Source organism: Corvus kubaryi, unplaced genomic scaffold (genome assembly GCF_017639235.1).
Source record: "Corvus kubaryi isolate FWS band 111438036 unplaced genomic scaffold, C.kubaryi_AGA036_p1.0 37392, whole genome shotgun sequence".
Lineage (NCBI taxonomy): Eukaryota > Metazoa > Chordata > Aves > Passeriformes > Corvidae > Corvus > Corvus kubaryi.
Genome location: NW_024581131.1, coordinates 5792458 through 5809959, shown reverse-complemented (window position 1 = coordinate 5809959; position 17502 = coordinate 5792458). Strand labels below are relative to the sequence as shown.

At 43.2% G+C, this 17502-nt stretch overlaps 1 protein-coding gene across 15 annotated transcripts in view; it reads left to right on the top strand.

Moving 5' to 3' along the window:
* BRSK2 (BR serine/threonine kinase 2) overlaps positions 1 to 17502 on the top strand; it is a 310976-nt gene that overhangs the window by 220689 nt on the left and 72785 nt on the right. For all 15 annotated transcript variants that reach the window (XM_042038346.1, XM_042038342.1, XM_042038339.1 and 12 more), the window contains exons 5-6: positions 6667 to 6783; positions 16925 to 16958. In XM_042038346.1, the coding sequence (XP_041894280.1) occupies positions 6667 to 6783; positions 16925 to 16958 (151 nt within the window). The remainder of the gene's footprint in view (positions 1 to 6666; positions 6784 to 16924; positions 16959 to 17502) is intronic.

Below are 17502 nucleotides of genomic sequence, written 5' to 3'. Positions count from 1 at the left end.
CGCGCGGCCCCTGCCCTGCGCCGCGCGCGGCCTGCCCGGCTGCGCTGGGCTGGCTGCGGCTGAGGGGCTGACAAATAAAAACATGATTACAGAAAATGCCCCGTGGCAAACCTTATTATGGCTTCAGAGATAACAGATAATGCCAATTACCGCGCAGGGCAGTGGTGACATTGAGAGGAAATCCCCTGCGGTAATGAGCAGTGAGATTATTATTTCATTTTATTTTTATTTTGGTTGCGTTTCATTTTGAGTTCCTTTTTTTTTTTTTTTTTTTCCTCCCCCTGAGCATGCACAAGAGGGGTTAAGGCAGGTTCTTTATGAATATTGATAAATGACAATTACGAGGGCCCTTTCTCCTTCCATTGCCTGGGGCTGTGCTTGTTTGAGTACACCCAAGGAAGGCTCTTGCTGGAGAGTGTCTGTGAGTGCCTGCCTAGGCATGGGGGTGTGTGACTTAGAGGGCTGAGGCAATGAATAAGAGCTTTGTTTGACTTGGCCTCGTGTTCTTCCCTCAGTGCAGGGAGGGAAAGGCTCCTCAGGAAATAACGCTTCAAGATTTCACAGCAGTGGTGCCAAAATCTGTGGTATATTCCTGCAGGCAGGAGGTGCAGAGCGCTGTCAGTAAGGGAAGCATGCTTTTAGGGAGAAATCTGGGGTGTCTCTGAGAAACAGAGGAAGCTGAAGAATGCCATGTGCCACGTTCTGTCATGTAGTGCCACCCTCCTCATAACTCCTGCTCTGCCCTGCCCTTTCCACTGTGCTGGGGTGTTCTGCAGCGAGGGTCTGTCAAATGCTGAAGACTTCAGCAGATGGACACTTAGAAATCATGACTCAAAGTCTCCAGATGTGAAACTGGTATGGAAATTGTGGAACTTAATAAAATTGGTTGCTGGTTTGGGGTTTTTTTTCTGGTACTTGAGCCTTCAAGTTTTCGTTCAGACCATCAGAAGTGAGAAGGATACATTTTTCCCCTGAAAATAAAGCTGATATTCACCAATCATTACTTGAATCCAGTAGTTTCAGTTTTGTGCTCAAGACTCACTAAAACAGTAAGGAATTTTCAGATATCCCTTGTACAGGGAACCAGAGAAAACCCATCAAGTGCAGCAGCTGCAATGCCAAAGGCAAAGTTACCAGCTCAGCTAAAGTCAGCTAAAGTTTTCTTCTTTATGTAAGCCACTGGAAACTCAAAAATGGCATAGTCTTACTGTAAGCATAACCAGGTAACGTTTTCTGGGAAGTGCAGCAGTGGTGATCAGACCTGACAGGCTGTTCTGGCTTTGAAATACAGGAATATATGCTTTGAGGAGAGCTTGGCCCAGAGAAACAGTATATTTTAATGGATCAATGGAAATAATTGTTAAAAAGCAAGCAACATTTTATGCATACAAACCCTTTCCCAGGATTCCTGATATGTTTATAGATGTTGTCCTTTTTCCTAGCTATAATTATGTTTACTTGTTGTGCAGAATTCTGTGAAAGCTTACTAAATTTGAGCATAGCAACAATGGCTATAAACCAAGAATCTTCTGTAGGTAGATAAAACTTATCTTACATTTGGATCTGATTTGCAGAAGCAAGAGAAAATAACATTAAAGGCTTTTTTTGCTCATGAAATTTAAAATAATGCTTCTCATGCTATTAATTGTTACTGATAAGTTATTTGCATCACATCAAGCATTTTAAGAGGCATACTGCAGAACAATTATTCTGTGGTCTGGCCCTACTGGGAGTTTGGGGTCAGTGAGAAAAGCATTTGCAAAGTAGCCAACAATTTGATTAGTACAAATGACCTGCAACTCTCCAATTAAGAGGTTTCTTGGGTTAGAAATCTGTGACCTACAATGAGTTGTCATAGAAACTGATATGAACGTTTCAGCTCAAACATCACTTTAAAATAATGGCTTCGTTTGTCATCTCATGCCAGGTAACATAGCTCCTTTGAATCCAAGATCTAGAGTCCATCCCTACAGCAGAATTCTCTGGCAGCCCTGGGTGACAGGCAGACTGTGTTGCTTCTGCAATTGCTGCAGTACAGGTATAGGGATATTCTCAGAGCAGGAGGATGGACTGGAAAAGCACTGGAGGGAACTAAAGGAACTGTTTCTGGCAGTGACTAGAAAGCAAACGTGGCCAGTGTGTTAGTGGGAAGCTGGAACATGTTAATGCATATCTGTGCCTTTCATTTTCCATGCACCACCTCCAAGAATGGTGCCTATTTCCATGGAACAATTTTTTCAGAGCTCTCTCTGCATCCATCTTACGCTGCAAGGAAATTGTAAAGCCTTTGTTGTAACTTGTGAAAGAGGGATGTTGCAGAGAGTCTGACAGTGTGTGCTTCCCCTGCCATGGCTTGCTCCATGGCTCCCTTTCACACACTCTCCCTTCAAAAATCCACTGGATGCTGGCTCCAGAGGCTGATTTCTTGTGCTGTTGTCTTGGTTGAGGAGCTCTGGGAGTCTGTGGCCCCTATGGATCAGGGTTACATTGACTTCTGCAGTCCTGCATCTCTCTTTTGCATTCCTTCTCAGCATATGCAAGGCTCAGTTGGAGAGTTTGCCATGTTCGTCAGAAAAGAAGCTGCTTTCTTCTCTTCTGGTTTTGCAGCCGTGTGATAAAGCCCCTACAGCTTTAGAGCCTTTAGAACAAGAAAAGGGTAACGAGTCCTTTGTTCACCTGCAGAGAGAGGAGTTGATGTGGTCATATAAGACATGGAGAGCCAGAGAGATCAGCTTGGAATGGAACCAAATTAAATGCATTTACTCTGCACTGTTCCATTAGTGCCAAGTAATTACCACATACAGTGGGATTTTTGTTTTGTTTTGTTTCATTTTGGCACAAGAGAATTCTTTTCAAATGTGAGTACATTAGGCAGTCCAGGCTGTTGGGCTCTTAGGTAAATTATAACAAGCCTTCCCTGTTCCCATATGTTCCTCTCCCTTCCCCTTGGCATTTGTAAAGCTGTCAGTAGAAAGATGGGAAATGCAAATGCAGAGAGGAAGTCTCTTTCCCAGTGGCAGCGATGCTGGTTCTGCCGCTCTGGTGCAAACTCCTGGCCTGACTCCTATCCCCAGGATGCTGCCTCAGCAAATTCAAAGTGGCCCAAAGATGGATATCAGAGAAATGCTCCAACTAGAGGAAAATTTTCACTGGGTCACGTAATACTCTTGTGGGTGAATGTGCAAGTACTGCCTGATCCCACTGGCACCCTGATCTCCAAGAGCAGTGCTGCCGAAATACAAAATCCGTGCTCAGGCTGCCATGAAATTCCTATGCTAACCATCCATACTGGGCACTAGAGACTGTCTTGAAAAAGGGATGGAGAAGGGACAGAGAGATACAAAACTACTATATCAAAACTGTTCTTGTATTTTGGGGGCCAGGCAGCCATAAATGCAACATTCTCCTCTCTGCTCAGTGAAGTGATAATTTCTATAGTGAAGAGCTGATAAGTTTTCTTGGTTTTATTTTGATGAGTGTCTGGAGGAAAAGAAAAGAAACACATTAAGGTCTGTTGCTACTCCAGTTTTACTTTCATGCATACTATCCCAGTCCCACAAATCCCCAGATCCCAACTTAAGGCTTTCAAAATTCTCACTGGGAGCTGGGTCAGCACCTCTGCCTAAAGACCTCCATCAGACTGATCATCCATGGAAAAGCATTGTGCAGCACAGTGAGGTGAAGCTTACTCCATGTTTGGAATGTGGGTGGTGGTACCCTCTTTTTCCTCTCTTTCTTGCAGAGGCTCTCAAAAAAACCCCATAATATACATGCCACTTTACAGGAACCTCATTTCCCCCCTTGATTCTCCCTAAAAACCCAGGCCTAAAACTGTGTTGTGGATCCCAGCTGATGGGAAGACAGGATGACATGGGGAGAAGGAGACTCCAGGATTGAATGTTGTCCTGATTTTCGAAGGTGGTGTCCCTTCCCTTTCACTGCCTCCTAGCGCTCTGGGAGTGGGGCTGATTCAAGGTTCACGTACGTTGTGCTCCAGCTGGGGCCTGTGGCAGATCTGCCAAGGCTGGAAGCTTTCAGTCATGGACAGGGAGCATTTTTGCATTTCCTTTAGCTGCACCGTGTTCCTGAAATAAGATGTTTTGTTGTGAGTGCACATCCAGGCTTGTGGACATTCTGTGCTTAGGTCATGCTCCACCTTGGTCATTCCTTCTCTCTAAATGAGCTACACAATTTTAGGATAAGCAAAGGATTCAATTTTTACGTACAAAAGTCACGTGTCAGCAGTATGCCTGCTACAGACTGAATGCATATATGAATCATACCATATCATGCAGTGCACAAGCAGTGGAACGGTCACAGGCCGCAGCACCCTCAACTTCTATACCATGTATCTGTTCAGCTGTCAGCCAGGAGCAATTGCCAAGACCGAAAGACAGCTATAGCCACTTAAAACCCTCCACAGCAGGACACACACTCAGCTTGAGCTGTGGGGCCATTTCTTGTTTCACAGCATCAAACAAGCAGCTCTCACTTTGCAGAGGCTGTTACCTGCCCCTGAGCACTGATCCTCAGACAGGGGAACTGCAGCACACCTCCCCAGCTGGATAAGGTCTTCCCATTAATGAAAGCAGTTGTAAGATGAGAACTGTCCAGGATGTCTGCTGGAGGAAGGATGAAATCACACAATACTGTCTCATTAGCATCCAGCTTTCCTCACTTGCCTTAGAACTGTGGGCTCTTCACTCCATTTCACTGCTGGAGTGTTAAACTTTGGCAGATGTTGATGATCTTGCCTTTGTCTGGGACTGCTGTCCTTGATGATGACATTCAGGGGTTCTTTTCCTGGCCATTAACTGATCATTCACTGCCTCTGGAACCTTTCCTTGTCACTCATCTCCTGCATTTTTTGTCAACTAGTTATGACTATCTTGATGGTTATTAAGAGCTAGTAAGTCTTCAGTCTCCATTATCTCAAACCTTGGATTTCAATGAGAAATACAGATTTGATAAAGCAAAGCACCTTTTGTATTTTCAGATGAAAAGATGCACAAATCTGAATCACAATTCTTATCCACAGACTTGCTTTCTCATTGTTAACAAGGCTGTTTTAACACGAAGGGTTCATCATATTTATGCAAGATTGGAGACTAAATTTTAAAAAGCAAGAGAGAACAAATCAGTGAGGTGGATGACCAGTAACTGCTTTGAATGTGTGCTGTTTTGTCGGGAGTCTCCTTTGGAAATAATTGTTACAGTCCCCAGGTATCCTATTACCATGTGCTCTGGTTTTACATGGAATTTACAAGTTGTCTCTAACTGATCGTTCCTTTTCTCTTCAAATCAGAGGATTCTAATTTCCAAGACCTTGTCATGCTGCTCGTGTTGCTCTGAGAGGGAAGAGACTGTCCACCTTTACATTTTTGTAGGGCTAGAATTGCACTTGGGTGCATGAGGAATGTTAGAGGAATGTTTTAAAAAGCGAAGAGGAAATGGCACAAAGATAAGGCTGCCTTCCATGATTGGTGCCACTTGACTATCCTGACACCCGGTTCTTTTGCCAGTTCAGTTATTTTGCCAGAGTTCAGTTTCTGGTCAGTGTAACTGCTTTTAGTTGCAAGTTTTTGCAAGTGGGTGCTGTTTGCCTGACACTCAGTGTTGTTGGACATCCATTTCCCACAGGTTTGTGGTCTGCTTGTCCACAGAAGCTGGCAGTCCTGCCTGTTTGGGTACTGCTGTTTAGACCTTTTGTAATCAGAGTCATTTTGCCTATTCATAAGGAAAACCAAGAAATGAGCTTTTTCGTTGGTCTGCCCGAAGTGCTTCTCTCATCTCTGTGACTTTCCAAGAGTTGCAAATAAAAAGGAAAAAAAAGCACAATCATCACAAATTTTGTGCAAGATTTTTGTCTTTGGGTATAAAATCAAGTGAATATTACAGTTGTACAAAAGCACCTAAGTACTTAAAAGCAGACATGGGTGCACAGTGGTGTTGGTGGTGAACAGTGGAAATTAATAGATTTGTCAATATATGATTTGGAGCAGGAGTTGCCACCATGAAGATTGTGGCTGCCTGGCTCTTCCCATGTTGACAAATAATAAGAGAATCAAACTTTAATGCAAAGGAGGGAATCCTCTCTCTCCTTCCTACTGCTGACACCCTCAGTTAAAAGCACTGCTGAGCTGAAGGGATTTCTCCATCAGAGCTAATTACCCAAAATTATTTCAAAGCCTTCTGCCTATGTAAAGAAGTCCTAATAGGAGCTTTTTGTAGTAGCATTTACATCAAGAATGTTTTTTCTCTGGATATCACTCATTTTGTTTCCTGTTGTTGACAGAACGTATTGATGGTGTTGCCTCCTACCTCAAGGAGCTGTCATGTGATAGAGTATATCAGCCCTGAATCCAAGCTGAAATTCTCCTCCTGCTATTTCCCTCATGTTGTGTTGGTATCACTGGAAGTTGAAGATGTTCCTTTCCTGTCAGGACACTGCAGGCCTTGTATTCATCAGGAGTGGGCATCTGGGATATGGTCTAGAATACTGCAAGGATTGGATCTTGGATATATGTGTTCTCCTGCCTGGGACAGGAAAGCGAATTAAATTAATTAAAGTAAAACAGGTTGAATGCTGTTCTGGATAAAGAACAAGGTTTGTAGTGGGAAGCTGTTGTGGATAATTTAACTCACATTTTGACCCTCTCTTTATAGCCACAGGGACTTAAAACCAGAAAACCTACTGCTGGATGAAAAGAACAACATCCGGATAGCAGACTTCGGGATGGCATCGCTGCAGGTTGGGGACAGCTTGTTAGAAACCAGTTGTGGGTGAGTGTCTCAAAGCATATTACAAAAATGAAGGACAGATTCCAGACACAGAAGTTGTCTATAGTAAGGGTTTCATTGAAGACCTGGAGACCTACGCTGGTGGGAAACACTGGTGTTTCCCAGCAAGACAATAAGTTTACATGATGCACATAGTGTAGAAGAAAGCTAAAAGAAAGGGGGTTAAGTGCTTTACAGTGAAAAGCAGACCACTGTAGGTGTCACATACAGATATAAAAGTCAAGGCTTTCAGGTTTGGATTCATCTGCATATACTGTTATGTTTGCATTCACTGACCATATAATTTTTGGGAACTGAAAGCAGCAGTGTTGACTGTTTTAAGAAGAGGCTTTGAAAAAATATTAGGGGGTGTGAAAATAAATGTATCTAGGGGTTCTTAAATGGAATTTGCATGTCCTCTTTAGGCTGTCTGCTTGCATGCAGCTGTTGGTGTTCATGCTCTGCACTGCTTCTGTCAGCTCCCATGCAGGAGTGACAGGGAGGAAGCAGGGTCCTTTGCAATGACAGGCAGGGCATAAATGCAGGTACAAAGGAGCCTGCCTGGACGAATATTGCAGGGGCAGTCTAAAGACATTTCCATGGGAATTCAGTTGCCTTGGGGCACCACTGGACCATGCTCCCCAATTTCCAGTGCTGTGGTGACTGTGCAGGGGCTGTGGCGCTGAGCTGTAGCAAGGGCAGCAGCTGCATCAAGCTGCTGCAGCCTGGCACCACTACACCAGCTGTGTCTGAATTTGTTCTAATGGCAAGCACAGAAACCAGACAGTACCAGCAGATTTCCACTTCCTCCCATGCAGACTGACTCTTCTTGGCCTTTGGTTGTGTGATTCTGATGACTTCAGCCCAGGCCCTGCCTCAGCTTGTTACAGTTCATGTTTTTTGGGTCTCTTCTCTGGGCCAAGGCAGTTCAGGGCAGACATGGAGCCATCGGGGTTCCCTCTAAAGCCCAGCCACTGCCTCTCACTCCTAGGCTGTATGGCTCTGCTTTCCAAGTCATAAATAATGGATAGCAAAAGTATTTGAAGTTCATGATATGATAGAATGCTGGTTGATGAGTAAACTGGGACCCACTGCTTCTCTCCTGTCCGTGTCAAGTCAAGATCTAAGCTCTTAGCAGCACAGATGAAAAGCAAGGAGCTGTGATGCCAAGGTCAGCTACAAGGTCCTGTACTTGTGTAGGGAGACACTCAGTATAATCAATACAGGCTGAGGGATGAAAGGATTTGGAGCAGTGCTGCTGAGAAGGGCTTGGGGGTACTGGTGGAGGAAAGGCTGGACATGAGCCAGCAATGTGCACTTGCAGCCCAGAAAGCCAAATGTGTCCTGGGCTGCATCCAAAGCAGCATGGCCAGCAGGGAGAGGGAGGGGATGCTGCCCTTCTGCTCTGCTCTGCTCTGCTCTGCTCTGGTGAGACCTGCACTGCATCCAGCTTTGAGGGGTCCATAGCATAAGAAGGATATGAACCTGTTATAGTGGGCCCAGAGGAGGCCATGAGGATGGTTGGAGGGCTGTAACATCTTCCCCATGAGGACAGACTGATAGAGTTGGGGTTATTCAGTCTGGAGAGAAAAGGCTCCAGGAGACCTTATTGCAAACTTTCAGTACTGGAAGGGGGACTGTAAAAAAGATGAGGACAGACTTTTTAGCAGGACCTGTTGTGATAGGGCAAGAGATAATGTTTTAAACTAAAAAAGGGTGAATGTGGATTAGATACAAGGAGGAAGTTTTTTACACTGAGGGTGGTAAAGCACTGAACATGTTTCTCAGAGAGGTGGTAGATTCCCCATCCCTGGAAACATTCTAGGTCTGATTGGATGGGGCTCTTAGAAACTTGATCTAGTTGAATATATCCCTGCTCATTGCAGGGGCATTGGACTAGTTAAGTTCTAAAGATCCCTTCCAACCCAAACTATTCTGTGATTTTGCACATCTGTTGCTTGGAGCTGCTTTCAAATTTCCCCTCTAGATCAGGAAATGCAGTCCTCTCTGCAGCTGACACAAAGCAAGGGGAATAAAATTGTTCCCCTTCCTTCCATGAGAAAAAAAAAGAGGAAGTATAAAAACCAACCCAGCCTCAATTGCCCTGTAGGATTTTTCAAACTCCTCGGGAGCCTCTCGGTTGGGTTCCTGTTCTTGTTAGCACCCAGCTCTATCATCCAGATCTGGAGTCTCAAAGGGAGGCTTCCTTCCCATAAGCTGTGCTGGAATTCAAACCTCCATTCTTCAAGCAGATCCGGCCCCCACATTGTGGCCTTAAAATCCACTAATAAAGAAATCAATGGAACGGAAGAGATGTGCTTGTAATAAACAGAACACAGCGGCAACGCTATGATCTCCTACCTTGCAGATTCATTTTAAGTGTGTTGCCAATCACTAGGCCTCCATGTGAGCTATTACACCACTTCATTAATTCTCCTGGCATGCAGCCCAGCATGGCTGATACTGGTGTCTTGTGATCTCTCTGGTTTGGGGGGCGAAGGGAGGAAGGGAGGCAGGAATATGTAACAATACGCCACACTCTTCACAGAGAAAGGTAATCTAGTTATGACTCCCTTTCCCTTGGAGCACACACAGTAACCAGCCTCAGAGCTTTTCGAGGCAACAGTTCTGCCTACCCATGTAGTTGGGTAGGTAAAGCCAGCATGAAAAGGAACAAAACAGAGTGAATCATGGCTGAGATACTGAGCTTTAATGAGATGCTCCTCCATGCACCCATAAGTTAATTTCGAGAATGGCTTTATCTGTACTGTGAACACTGATAATGAGATGAAACTGTAACATTCCCATTGACAGTCATGAGCAAGGAGTCTCCAGGTATTTCTGTCAGTCAGAGTGGGAGGCTCAGATGGGGTTGAGCCGTGTGGTACAGCTAACTTTGTCAGTTCAGCAAAGCGGGGAGACTGCAGTCAAAAATTCTTTGCTATCACAAGTGAACTGCTAAGTTTAGTGCAAAGTTTGGGTAGTCTTTAGGTTACCACAGAGCCTTGACTGACCTCATGAAGAGTAGCCTCATGTAGCCTGAGGTATGATGTAATTGCATATCTCAGTGTTTTCTGGGAGTTACTCCTTAGGTCTGCATGGTTTTCTGCAGCACTGACAGACTACCTGGAGGAAACAATAAAAGTTCAATCCACATGTGTTTGTGTAGGAGAAGGAGGTAAGGATGGACTTGCTGTTTCACTGACATAATTTGTCACTGACAGACTGCGCATTGGGCCTTGATTGTAACAAATCCCCATTATAGAAATGTGTATTGTGCAAATCCTGCATATGCACAGCACAGAGGAATAAGCTGTAGTTTTTTAGTATATTTAGACCCTTGAGGGGAAGAGGAGCTGTGTGTAGGCTCTGCAGGACTAATTCTGCTTATGGCAGAAATTGCACAGCAAGGCAGGCTTACAGAGAGATGGTCCTTGAAATGCCAGATAACACAGTGAGTCTCTTCATTCCTTCAGAAGCAGGGAGGGTCTGTCAGCCAGCAGCAGACAAAGAAGAAAGAGAAAGATGTGATAGGCTGCTATTTCTATTATTTTAGATCTCTTCAGCTCTTCTTCCTCTTTACCCATCCAGGCAGTGGCACGCAGAGACGCTCCCCGTCTCTTTCGCAGTGATTCTTCCTGGCGTGCTGCCTTGCAGTGTTTCAGAATGGGAGATGTTGTCCAATCCATCCTGAATTGTCACTAGGCAAGAAGAGTGACTGCCTTTTGGCTAAACCTCAGGTCTGAGACCCAGGTTATCTGAGCTTGATTTCTGTCTCTGCTGAAGGCATTCACGGTGGTCTAGGACGAGATGCATTGCCCTTCTCTGCTTTAGTTCTCCATCGTAGCAAGTCATTCGTGTATCAGCAGACCTGTGGTGAGCAGATAATTCAGAGGGCAGATACACCTCAGTGTCCAAGCACCATTTCTGATTTTAGTTACATGACATGATGCTGCACATACTTTTCCCCTTTATAATTAACGTGTACATATGTCTAAAACATATGCAAGTGTCCTACATCCAGTTATTGTTAGGGTTGCAAATTTAAACTCTTAAATTTGGAAATGCCAGAATTAGTACTTTTTACCCCATCTTATCAAGAGCTTCCATTTGCAGCACTCCATTCCCGTCTCCTTCCTGATTTGTACTATAATCTTGCTGACTTCTCCCATTCATTTCTGCTCCATATTTGGCCCCCAAATCCCAGATTCTTTCCCTCTTTTTTACTAGGTTCCAGCTCTAGTTTCCTATACCTGGTTGTCTGAGTCAGTTGCTGTCAGTCCTAGATATACTTCATTCGTGTTGCACTTAGCTGGTTTTAAAGTTTGGTATCATGTGGTGACCCCATCCACAGCACCTCATAGTTTCATATAAAAAAATTACTCTGTGGAGTGGTACCAATGAATGTAGGATTTTGATCCTAATGCTCTAGAGAGTTTCTGCTAGTAAATGCAAACTGCAGTTTTCTAGTGAAATGGTCTATTTTTCTAACATAGTTTCTAGAGAATGCAAATAAATACTCAGGTTTTCCCTTTGCAGTGGAGGATACTAGAATTTTTTCTTTCTCTTCTTTATATGAAAAAACATTTAGTTTAAAGTAGATAGTGGAACTGTTTCAGCCCATACACAGCATGCATGCACACAAATATATGAAACCAGTCTGAGACAGACAAAAAGCAAGGAAAATTGTTGTTAGATCGATAGTAAGTTACAAAGAACTTAAAATGAGGATTATAAAGGGAAATACCAGACAACCTTATTAATAAACATTGGTACCAGCATCACCTATAATACATCACAAGGTATGTTAAAAGAGCTCAGATTCTGCAAAATCAACCCCTGAGAACTTAAGATGTGCTTTTCTTTGGATTGGCAGTGTAACATTTACTTAGCCTGTGCACATTAGAATATGCCCATTAAGTACAAGCTTGTACAGGTTTTTTTCAACAAATCTTTGCCTCATTTGATGATTGGATGGCATATTTTTGTGAGTAAACAGCTATTTAATGTTTGGGTTTTCCTCATCGTTCATTTTATGGATCCATTTATAACTTCTGCTCACTGCATTCAAGCCTTGCTATGAATGCTAGGTAGGATTTCATCACTGTGTCTTAGGATTGCAAATATTAATTATACTGTTTTCATATTATGTTTGCCACATTGATCTGGTTATCTCCATTTATATGAGGACACAGAATTCTGCAAAATGAAACTCAAAATTGTCTTTGGGTGTACAGTTGGATGCTCTGGGTCCCAATACATCAGGATACTTGGTGCTTGATAACAGTCCTTTACTTGGAGAGCACGGTGCCTACCAATGGCAGCTGCTGCTCCACATGCTTAAAAATGCTGCAAATCAAGCTTTGGATGTGTAGCACTGTGATTCTGAAAACTGGGGAACATGCAACTCATAAGTACCTGTGAGCATCTCGGTGTAAGGCACCTGTTCATTTTTTTCCCCAGAAGAATTTTCTGGCGGGGACAGAGAGTTTGAGTCTCCCATATGTCAGTCAGCTGCGTGCATGCAAGCTTGTCCATATTGACATTAAAGTTCCCTCACGTTGCTACAGACTTCCCAATGCAGTCACAAGTAGAAAAGAGGCATTGGGCACAACAACACATCCACCTGACGTACCTGAAGAGAACAGTATAACATTTTCAACCTTTTTTTTTGCCAGTTCTTAACTTTTGGATACTTAATTTGGCGATCTTTGTGCCCTTTTAATACAAAGGTCTGGTTAATTTTTAAAATTATGATCTCTTAAAGGTTCCAAGATTTAAAAATTTGAACTGATAATTAATGAACTGATTTGCAGATTCCCCAAAAATGTAATTGCTCTTGAGGAGTAAACAGCTGTAAGATGGCTGAGGGCTAGATGCTGAGTTTCCTCATCCAAAGGTAAATAACTGAGTTGAAGCTTTAATGGCAATATAGCACTCAACCTGAACTACACCTACTACCTTAATTACAGCCTTACCTACAGCTCCTGCCTTCACTGCAGCCTTAACTACCTACTGCTGCTGGCACCTTTGGTTAGTCTCTCCCCATCTTTTCTCTGTGATCTGTGGCTGTCACTTTCTCTACTCGGAATGCCAGTGTCCTTCTCCTGAATTCCCTTTATCTATTTTGCTACTCCTCTGGTCTTCCCCTTCATCTCAGCCCTTTGCTACCCAGCATGTGGGGGAAAGCAGAGGCAGCCTTTTGCTTTAGTGAGTAACGCCTGCATCTGAAAGCCAGCTTGGAGAGAGTGATTAAGAGAGGGGAAAGAAGGGCTCTAGGATCGAGCAACAGCAAAACCAGCCAGATCTGTGAGGATTTCTCTGCAGCTGTACAACATCCTATGTCAAGGTAACTTCATGCATAAGAAAAACAGTGGAAAGGAGACTTCTTGTTCCTTCCTCTCTGCAGAAACTCTGTCTCTGTCTGTGAGGCCTAAAAAATGGGACTCAGAGAAGCTCTTCTTCCTCCCCAAATAGTACCATCTTAAGGCATGAGACCAAAGGACTGAGGCATGGACACTCATCTTTACTGGGACTTGGGAACCCATCAGGCAGTATAACACATGTTTTGTCACACTGTGAAGTAGGATCACAAAGCTTTTCCTGCCCTTCTTGATCAACAAACCACTTCTCTGGCAGAGCAGTTACTGTGTGTTCCCAGATAAACCATATGTGCCCAATGGATTTGTGTGTGCATGGTGCATGTCTCTCTTACCTACATAAAAACACCTGTAACTCACAGGCACATCACATCTGCACTGAAGATGTGACCCTGGTTGTCTCAGATCTACTGCAGCTGCACAATATCTTGATGTGCACAGATCAAGAACTATTCTAGTTTCTCAGATGAAATTCAGAAAAGATACATCAAGGATATATACATTTCTTTCTGAATGACTGGCTTAACTGTCCAGAGCTGTCCTGGATTTCACCGTTGCTCTCTTATTTCCTCTGGGTTAAATGCCACGTAAATGCTCTAAGGTCCCCTAAGATCCTTAAGATTATTGTGTCCTAGAGTCACAGCTGTGAATAACCATTCAAGAGCCCTTCCTGCCCCAGGCAGGCTAGCCTTGGAAAATCCACATCACCCTGGAAATAAACACTGCCAACATCGCTGCTTTTTTTGCAGCAGTACTTGCAGGCAGCAACTGTTTCTTGATCTTGCTGAACGATATATTTATTTGTTATCAAGGGCAGACTGGGGCTTTTGCTGCACAGAGATGTAGCAGAATGATGAGGAGGTGGCCTAGGGGAAGAGACAGGGAATGTTGCTCTTGACACATCTATATTGAATAATTAGTGATAAGAGCCAAAGAAATATTCATGACTCTGTAGAAAGATAAATAGATTTTTGATTAAATTTGAGTTTTGTCTTTACAGCAGTTGAAGTTGCTCTGTGATTGGTAGCATGGAAATGAGTTTTTTATGGATTCTGGCTGACTGGAGGATCCCTTTTAAAGCTGTTAGCCAAGATAATGCTGCAGATATCTAACTAGTGTATGCTGGCAAGAATTCAGAATGGCAGTGCCAGAAACTTGTGCTCTCTGGGCAGTTGCAATGCAGCTGTTGAATGATTGAATCAATCCAACTTGTTCAAAGGATTTATTATAGCATTTTCTCCACCCAGTCTCCTAGACTTCTGCAGAATTTCGGTGGTGCCTTTTAAGATATATGGCACATTCCACCGCAGTTCAGCAGACCTCAGGAAGGTAAGTGCTTTAAGGGCATTTGTTAGTGGGACATGTAAATATATATGTACCTATCTTGAGTTCTTCACAATGCTTACATTTGTCTTTTCAAGGATGTTAGCACAGGAAGCTTTCAAGGTGGTTGCACTGCGCAGCACCCACAATTAAGAGTTCTGAAATCCTTGTTGGAGTTAAAATATACAAATAAAAATTCAGGAACACTGCAAATTGAGATACTAACTCTTCCACTGCACCCTAGTGCCATAGCCATCCAAAAAGGATTGTACTGAAAGGTATTGCTGAACTGCACAGGATACTATGCGGGATTTGAGAGGTCTGGCTAAAGTTTCAAGGTCAGCCACAGGCATCATGTGTAGTAGCCATTTAATGTACTGGGTGTGTTCATGACTCTCATGGAAAGGCAGCTGTACCTTGCAGAAGCTAAAATACATGCAAGAGTGAGAAACTCAAACATGCTAAGTACCAGTTGTATTACTATGTTCCCTACAGTTCCCACACTGCCTTCCTTCAATGTTCCATGTAAGCAGTCCAGCACTAGTGAGAGTTGTACTTGTCAGGCCTGGGCTGCAGCCCCAGTTGTGGTGCTGTTCCTTGTGATTTTTGTGTGCCTTAGGGATGGCCTGTACATTCTACACCACTGTTGGATATGAGAAAAAGACAACATCACTAGTCAAGCATTTTCTCAAGGATAATTTGTCTTCTAAAAGCTTGCAAAATCATGTGTTAGTCCAGTGTTGTGACTGTGGTTTAGACTTTGGGGTTTTAAAAAGAGTAGGTGTAGTGCAGCTCTTGGTTTGCTGTAAAGAGGCAAAATCGCAGGAAACAATATATTTTGGAAGTTTAGGAACATGTACATAACATTAAGCAATTCAGTGTCTCACTCTGGCCTCATTTTCTCTGTTGTGAGGTGTGAAAGCTGCGGTGGCATTGCTCTTGATTTAGTTAGAAGAGTAGACTCATGGTGAGGTTCTGGTCATCTTTTTCAAACCAGGGCCAGCTGCAGTTTTTTAAATGTTAAGTAACTTTGTACATGTTTCCATGGCTGTCAGTGATGGAGCTACACAGAGAGCCTGGGTAGTCTGTCCTACCCACTAGATACAAAACTAATTCTTTCTGGTCTTCCAGTGACCAACTCTAGCCGGCTCTCTGAGGGAGGCTCTGGCTTTTGTTACCTGTTTTGACTCTTGAACCAAGGCTTTTAAAATGTTGTCTAAACTAATGGACTACTGAGCAGATAGATTGGTCAGAATACCTGTGAATACTCCATCTCTTAAGTGGGTCCACAGTTGACGTATTAAATATTGGACTAAGATGCTGAATTCCACCTTTCCTAAAATTTATGAGGGATCAGCTGCATTTCTCTCTCCTCATGTAGGTTTTGCTGATAAGGTAACTGCACTCCCAAGTGTACCCTGAGTTTATTGTCATGCTCTGCCAAAAGCTGTGACACCAAATTAGGGCATTCCATGCCCATGGGATGATATTTTGCCATAAGATAAGTGTAGTGTGTATGGAAATTCAATTAATGGGCTGTCTCACTAGGCATTAATATAGCGTGCTAGCACAAAGCTAACCTCACTGTGCTTCTGGTTTGCTCATTACTTTGTGAGACAGGTATTGCCCAGCCATGATTGCATTTGTCACAAGAAACACATGCACAAATGAAGACAGGCTCAGGGGCTGCTGGGAGGTGTCAATATAAACAATAGCATGATTTGCACATGGGTTTCAGACAGTTTGCATCTCTTTTACTTGTCAAGTTACTTTAATGAAGGCTATAAAATAAATAGCCATGGCTATAATCTTTAGGAATTAAAATTATTACCTGGCAAGTTGAAGTAATTAACTCTTCTCAGCCAGGAATCAAACAAGAGATATATGGGTAGAGGGATGTGAAAAGAATATATTAACTCGCCAGGTAGTAGTGCTACTGTCCATCCTTTTTAGTTTTTTTAAGAAAAAAAAAAAGGCATGTTGAAATCATGTATTGGCAGCTTTTGTGACCAGTGGTGTAAATGAGAGTCATCTTAGCAGAAGAGATACCAGACATGGTTTAGGGATGCATCTATCTTTTTTCCTGTAAAAGGCTTTGCAGTGTGGGCCTTCCTTTTAATTAGATACAAGGCCAAGTTAAAGGATGGGATTAGAGAGCTGGAATTCTATACTCACAGAATATGCCTGGTCTTCTCTCCATTGCTCGCTTTGAAGAAGCTCATAGCAGGGCCATAGAGTTTTAAATTGTGCTAGTTCTTGAACATTTTCTGAGCTTGTTAGAAATGTGTTCTTGTTGAGGTAAGGAAAAATGTGCTGGTTTGCACACTTGTATTCTGTGTAAGCAAGTCTATTATCATCACTCTGCTAAACAAAATGGAAATGCACATAACCATAAATACCAGGCTGTTACGTGCTCATTTTTACTGTATTTTGTCTTTCAGATCACCACATTATGCTTGTCCTGAAGTCATCCGGGTAAGTTGGTTAATACTAGTGTATATAAATAATTTTTTTGAAGTGTCACTCATTGCAAGTACTCAGATAAACCCTCTGTACAAGAAATCTGCCCAAGGCAGAGGGAAAGGAAAGGACACAAGGAACCTAAACAGGGTTTTGTTTGTTTGGCTCAGCCCTGAATCAAGCCACATTGATGGTATGAGGGAAATAATTGTGTGTTATTCTCACAGTACCCTTTGTATCATGTGATCAGACAGAATACAGGAGCCTGGCTTAATTTGATCTTTTGACCCAAGGGATGCAGTCCCCTCAGCCTTTCTGTCACTGATGTAGCTGTCATCTCAGTAAAAGAGCTGGAGTTGACTGTCAGTGATATTGGTTTCCACTAAACAATGTTCTTCCCCTCTCCTCTCCCTTTGTCCTCTGCAAATAAGTATCCAAGATTTCAGTGCCCAAGACTGCCCTCTTCCAAAGCATGTCTCTAATGTAAAGTCAAGTAGGAAGCACACAGCAGGAGAGGCTGTCCAGACAACGCTATGAGTTTGCAAAGAACGTGGCTGGT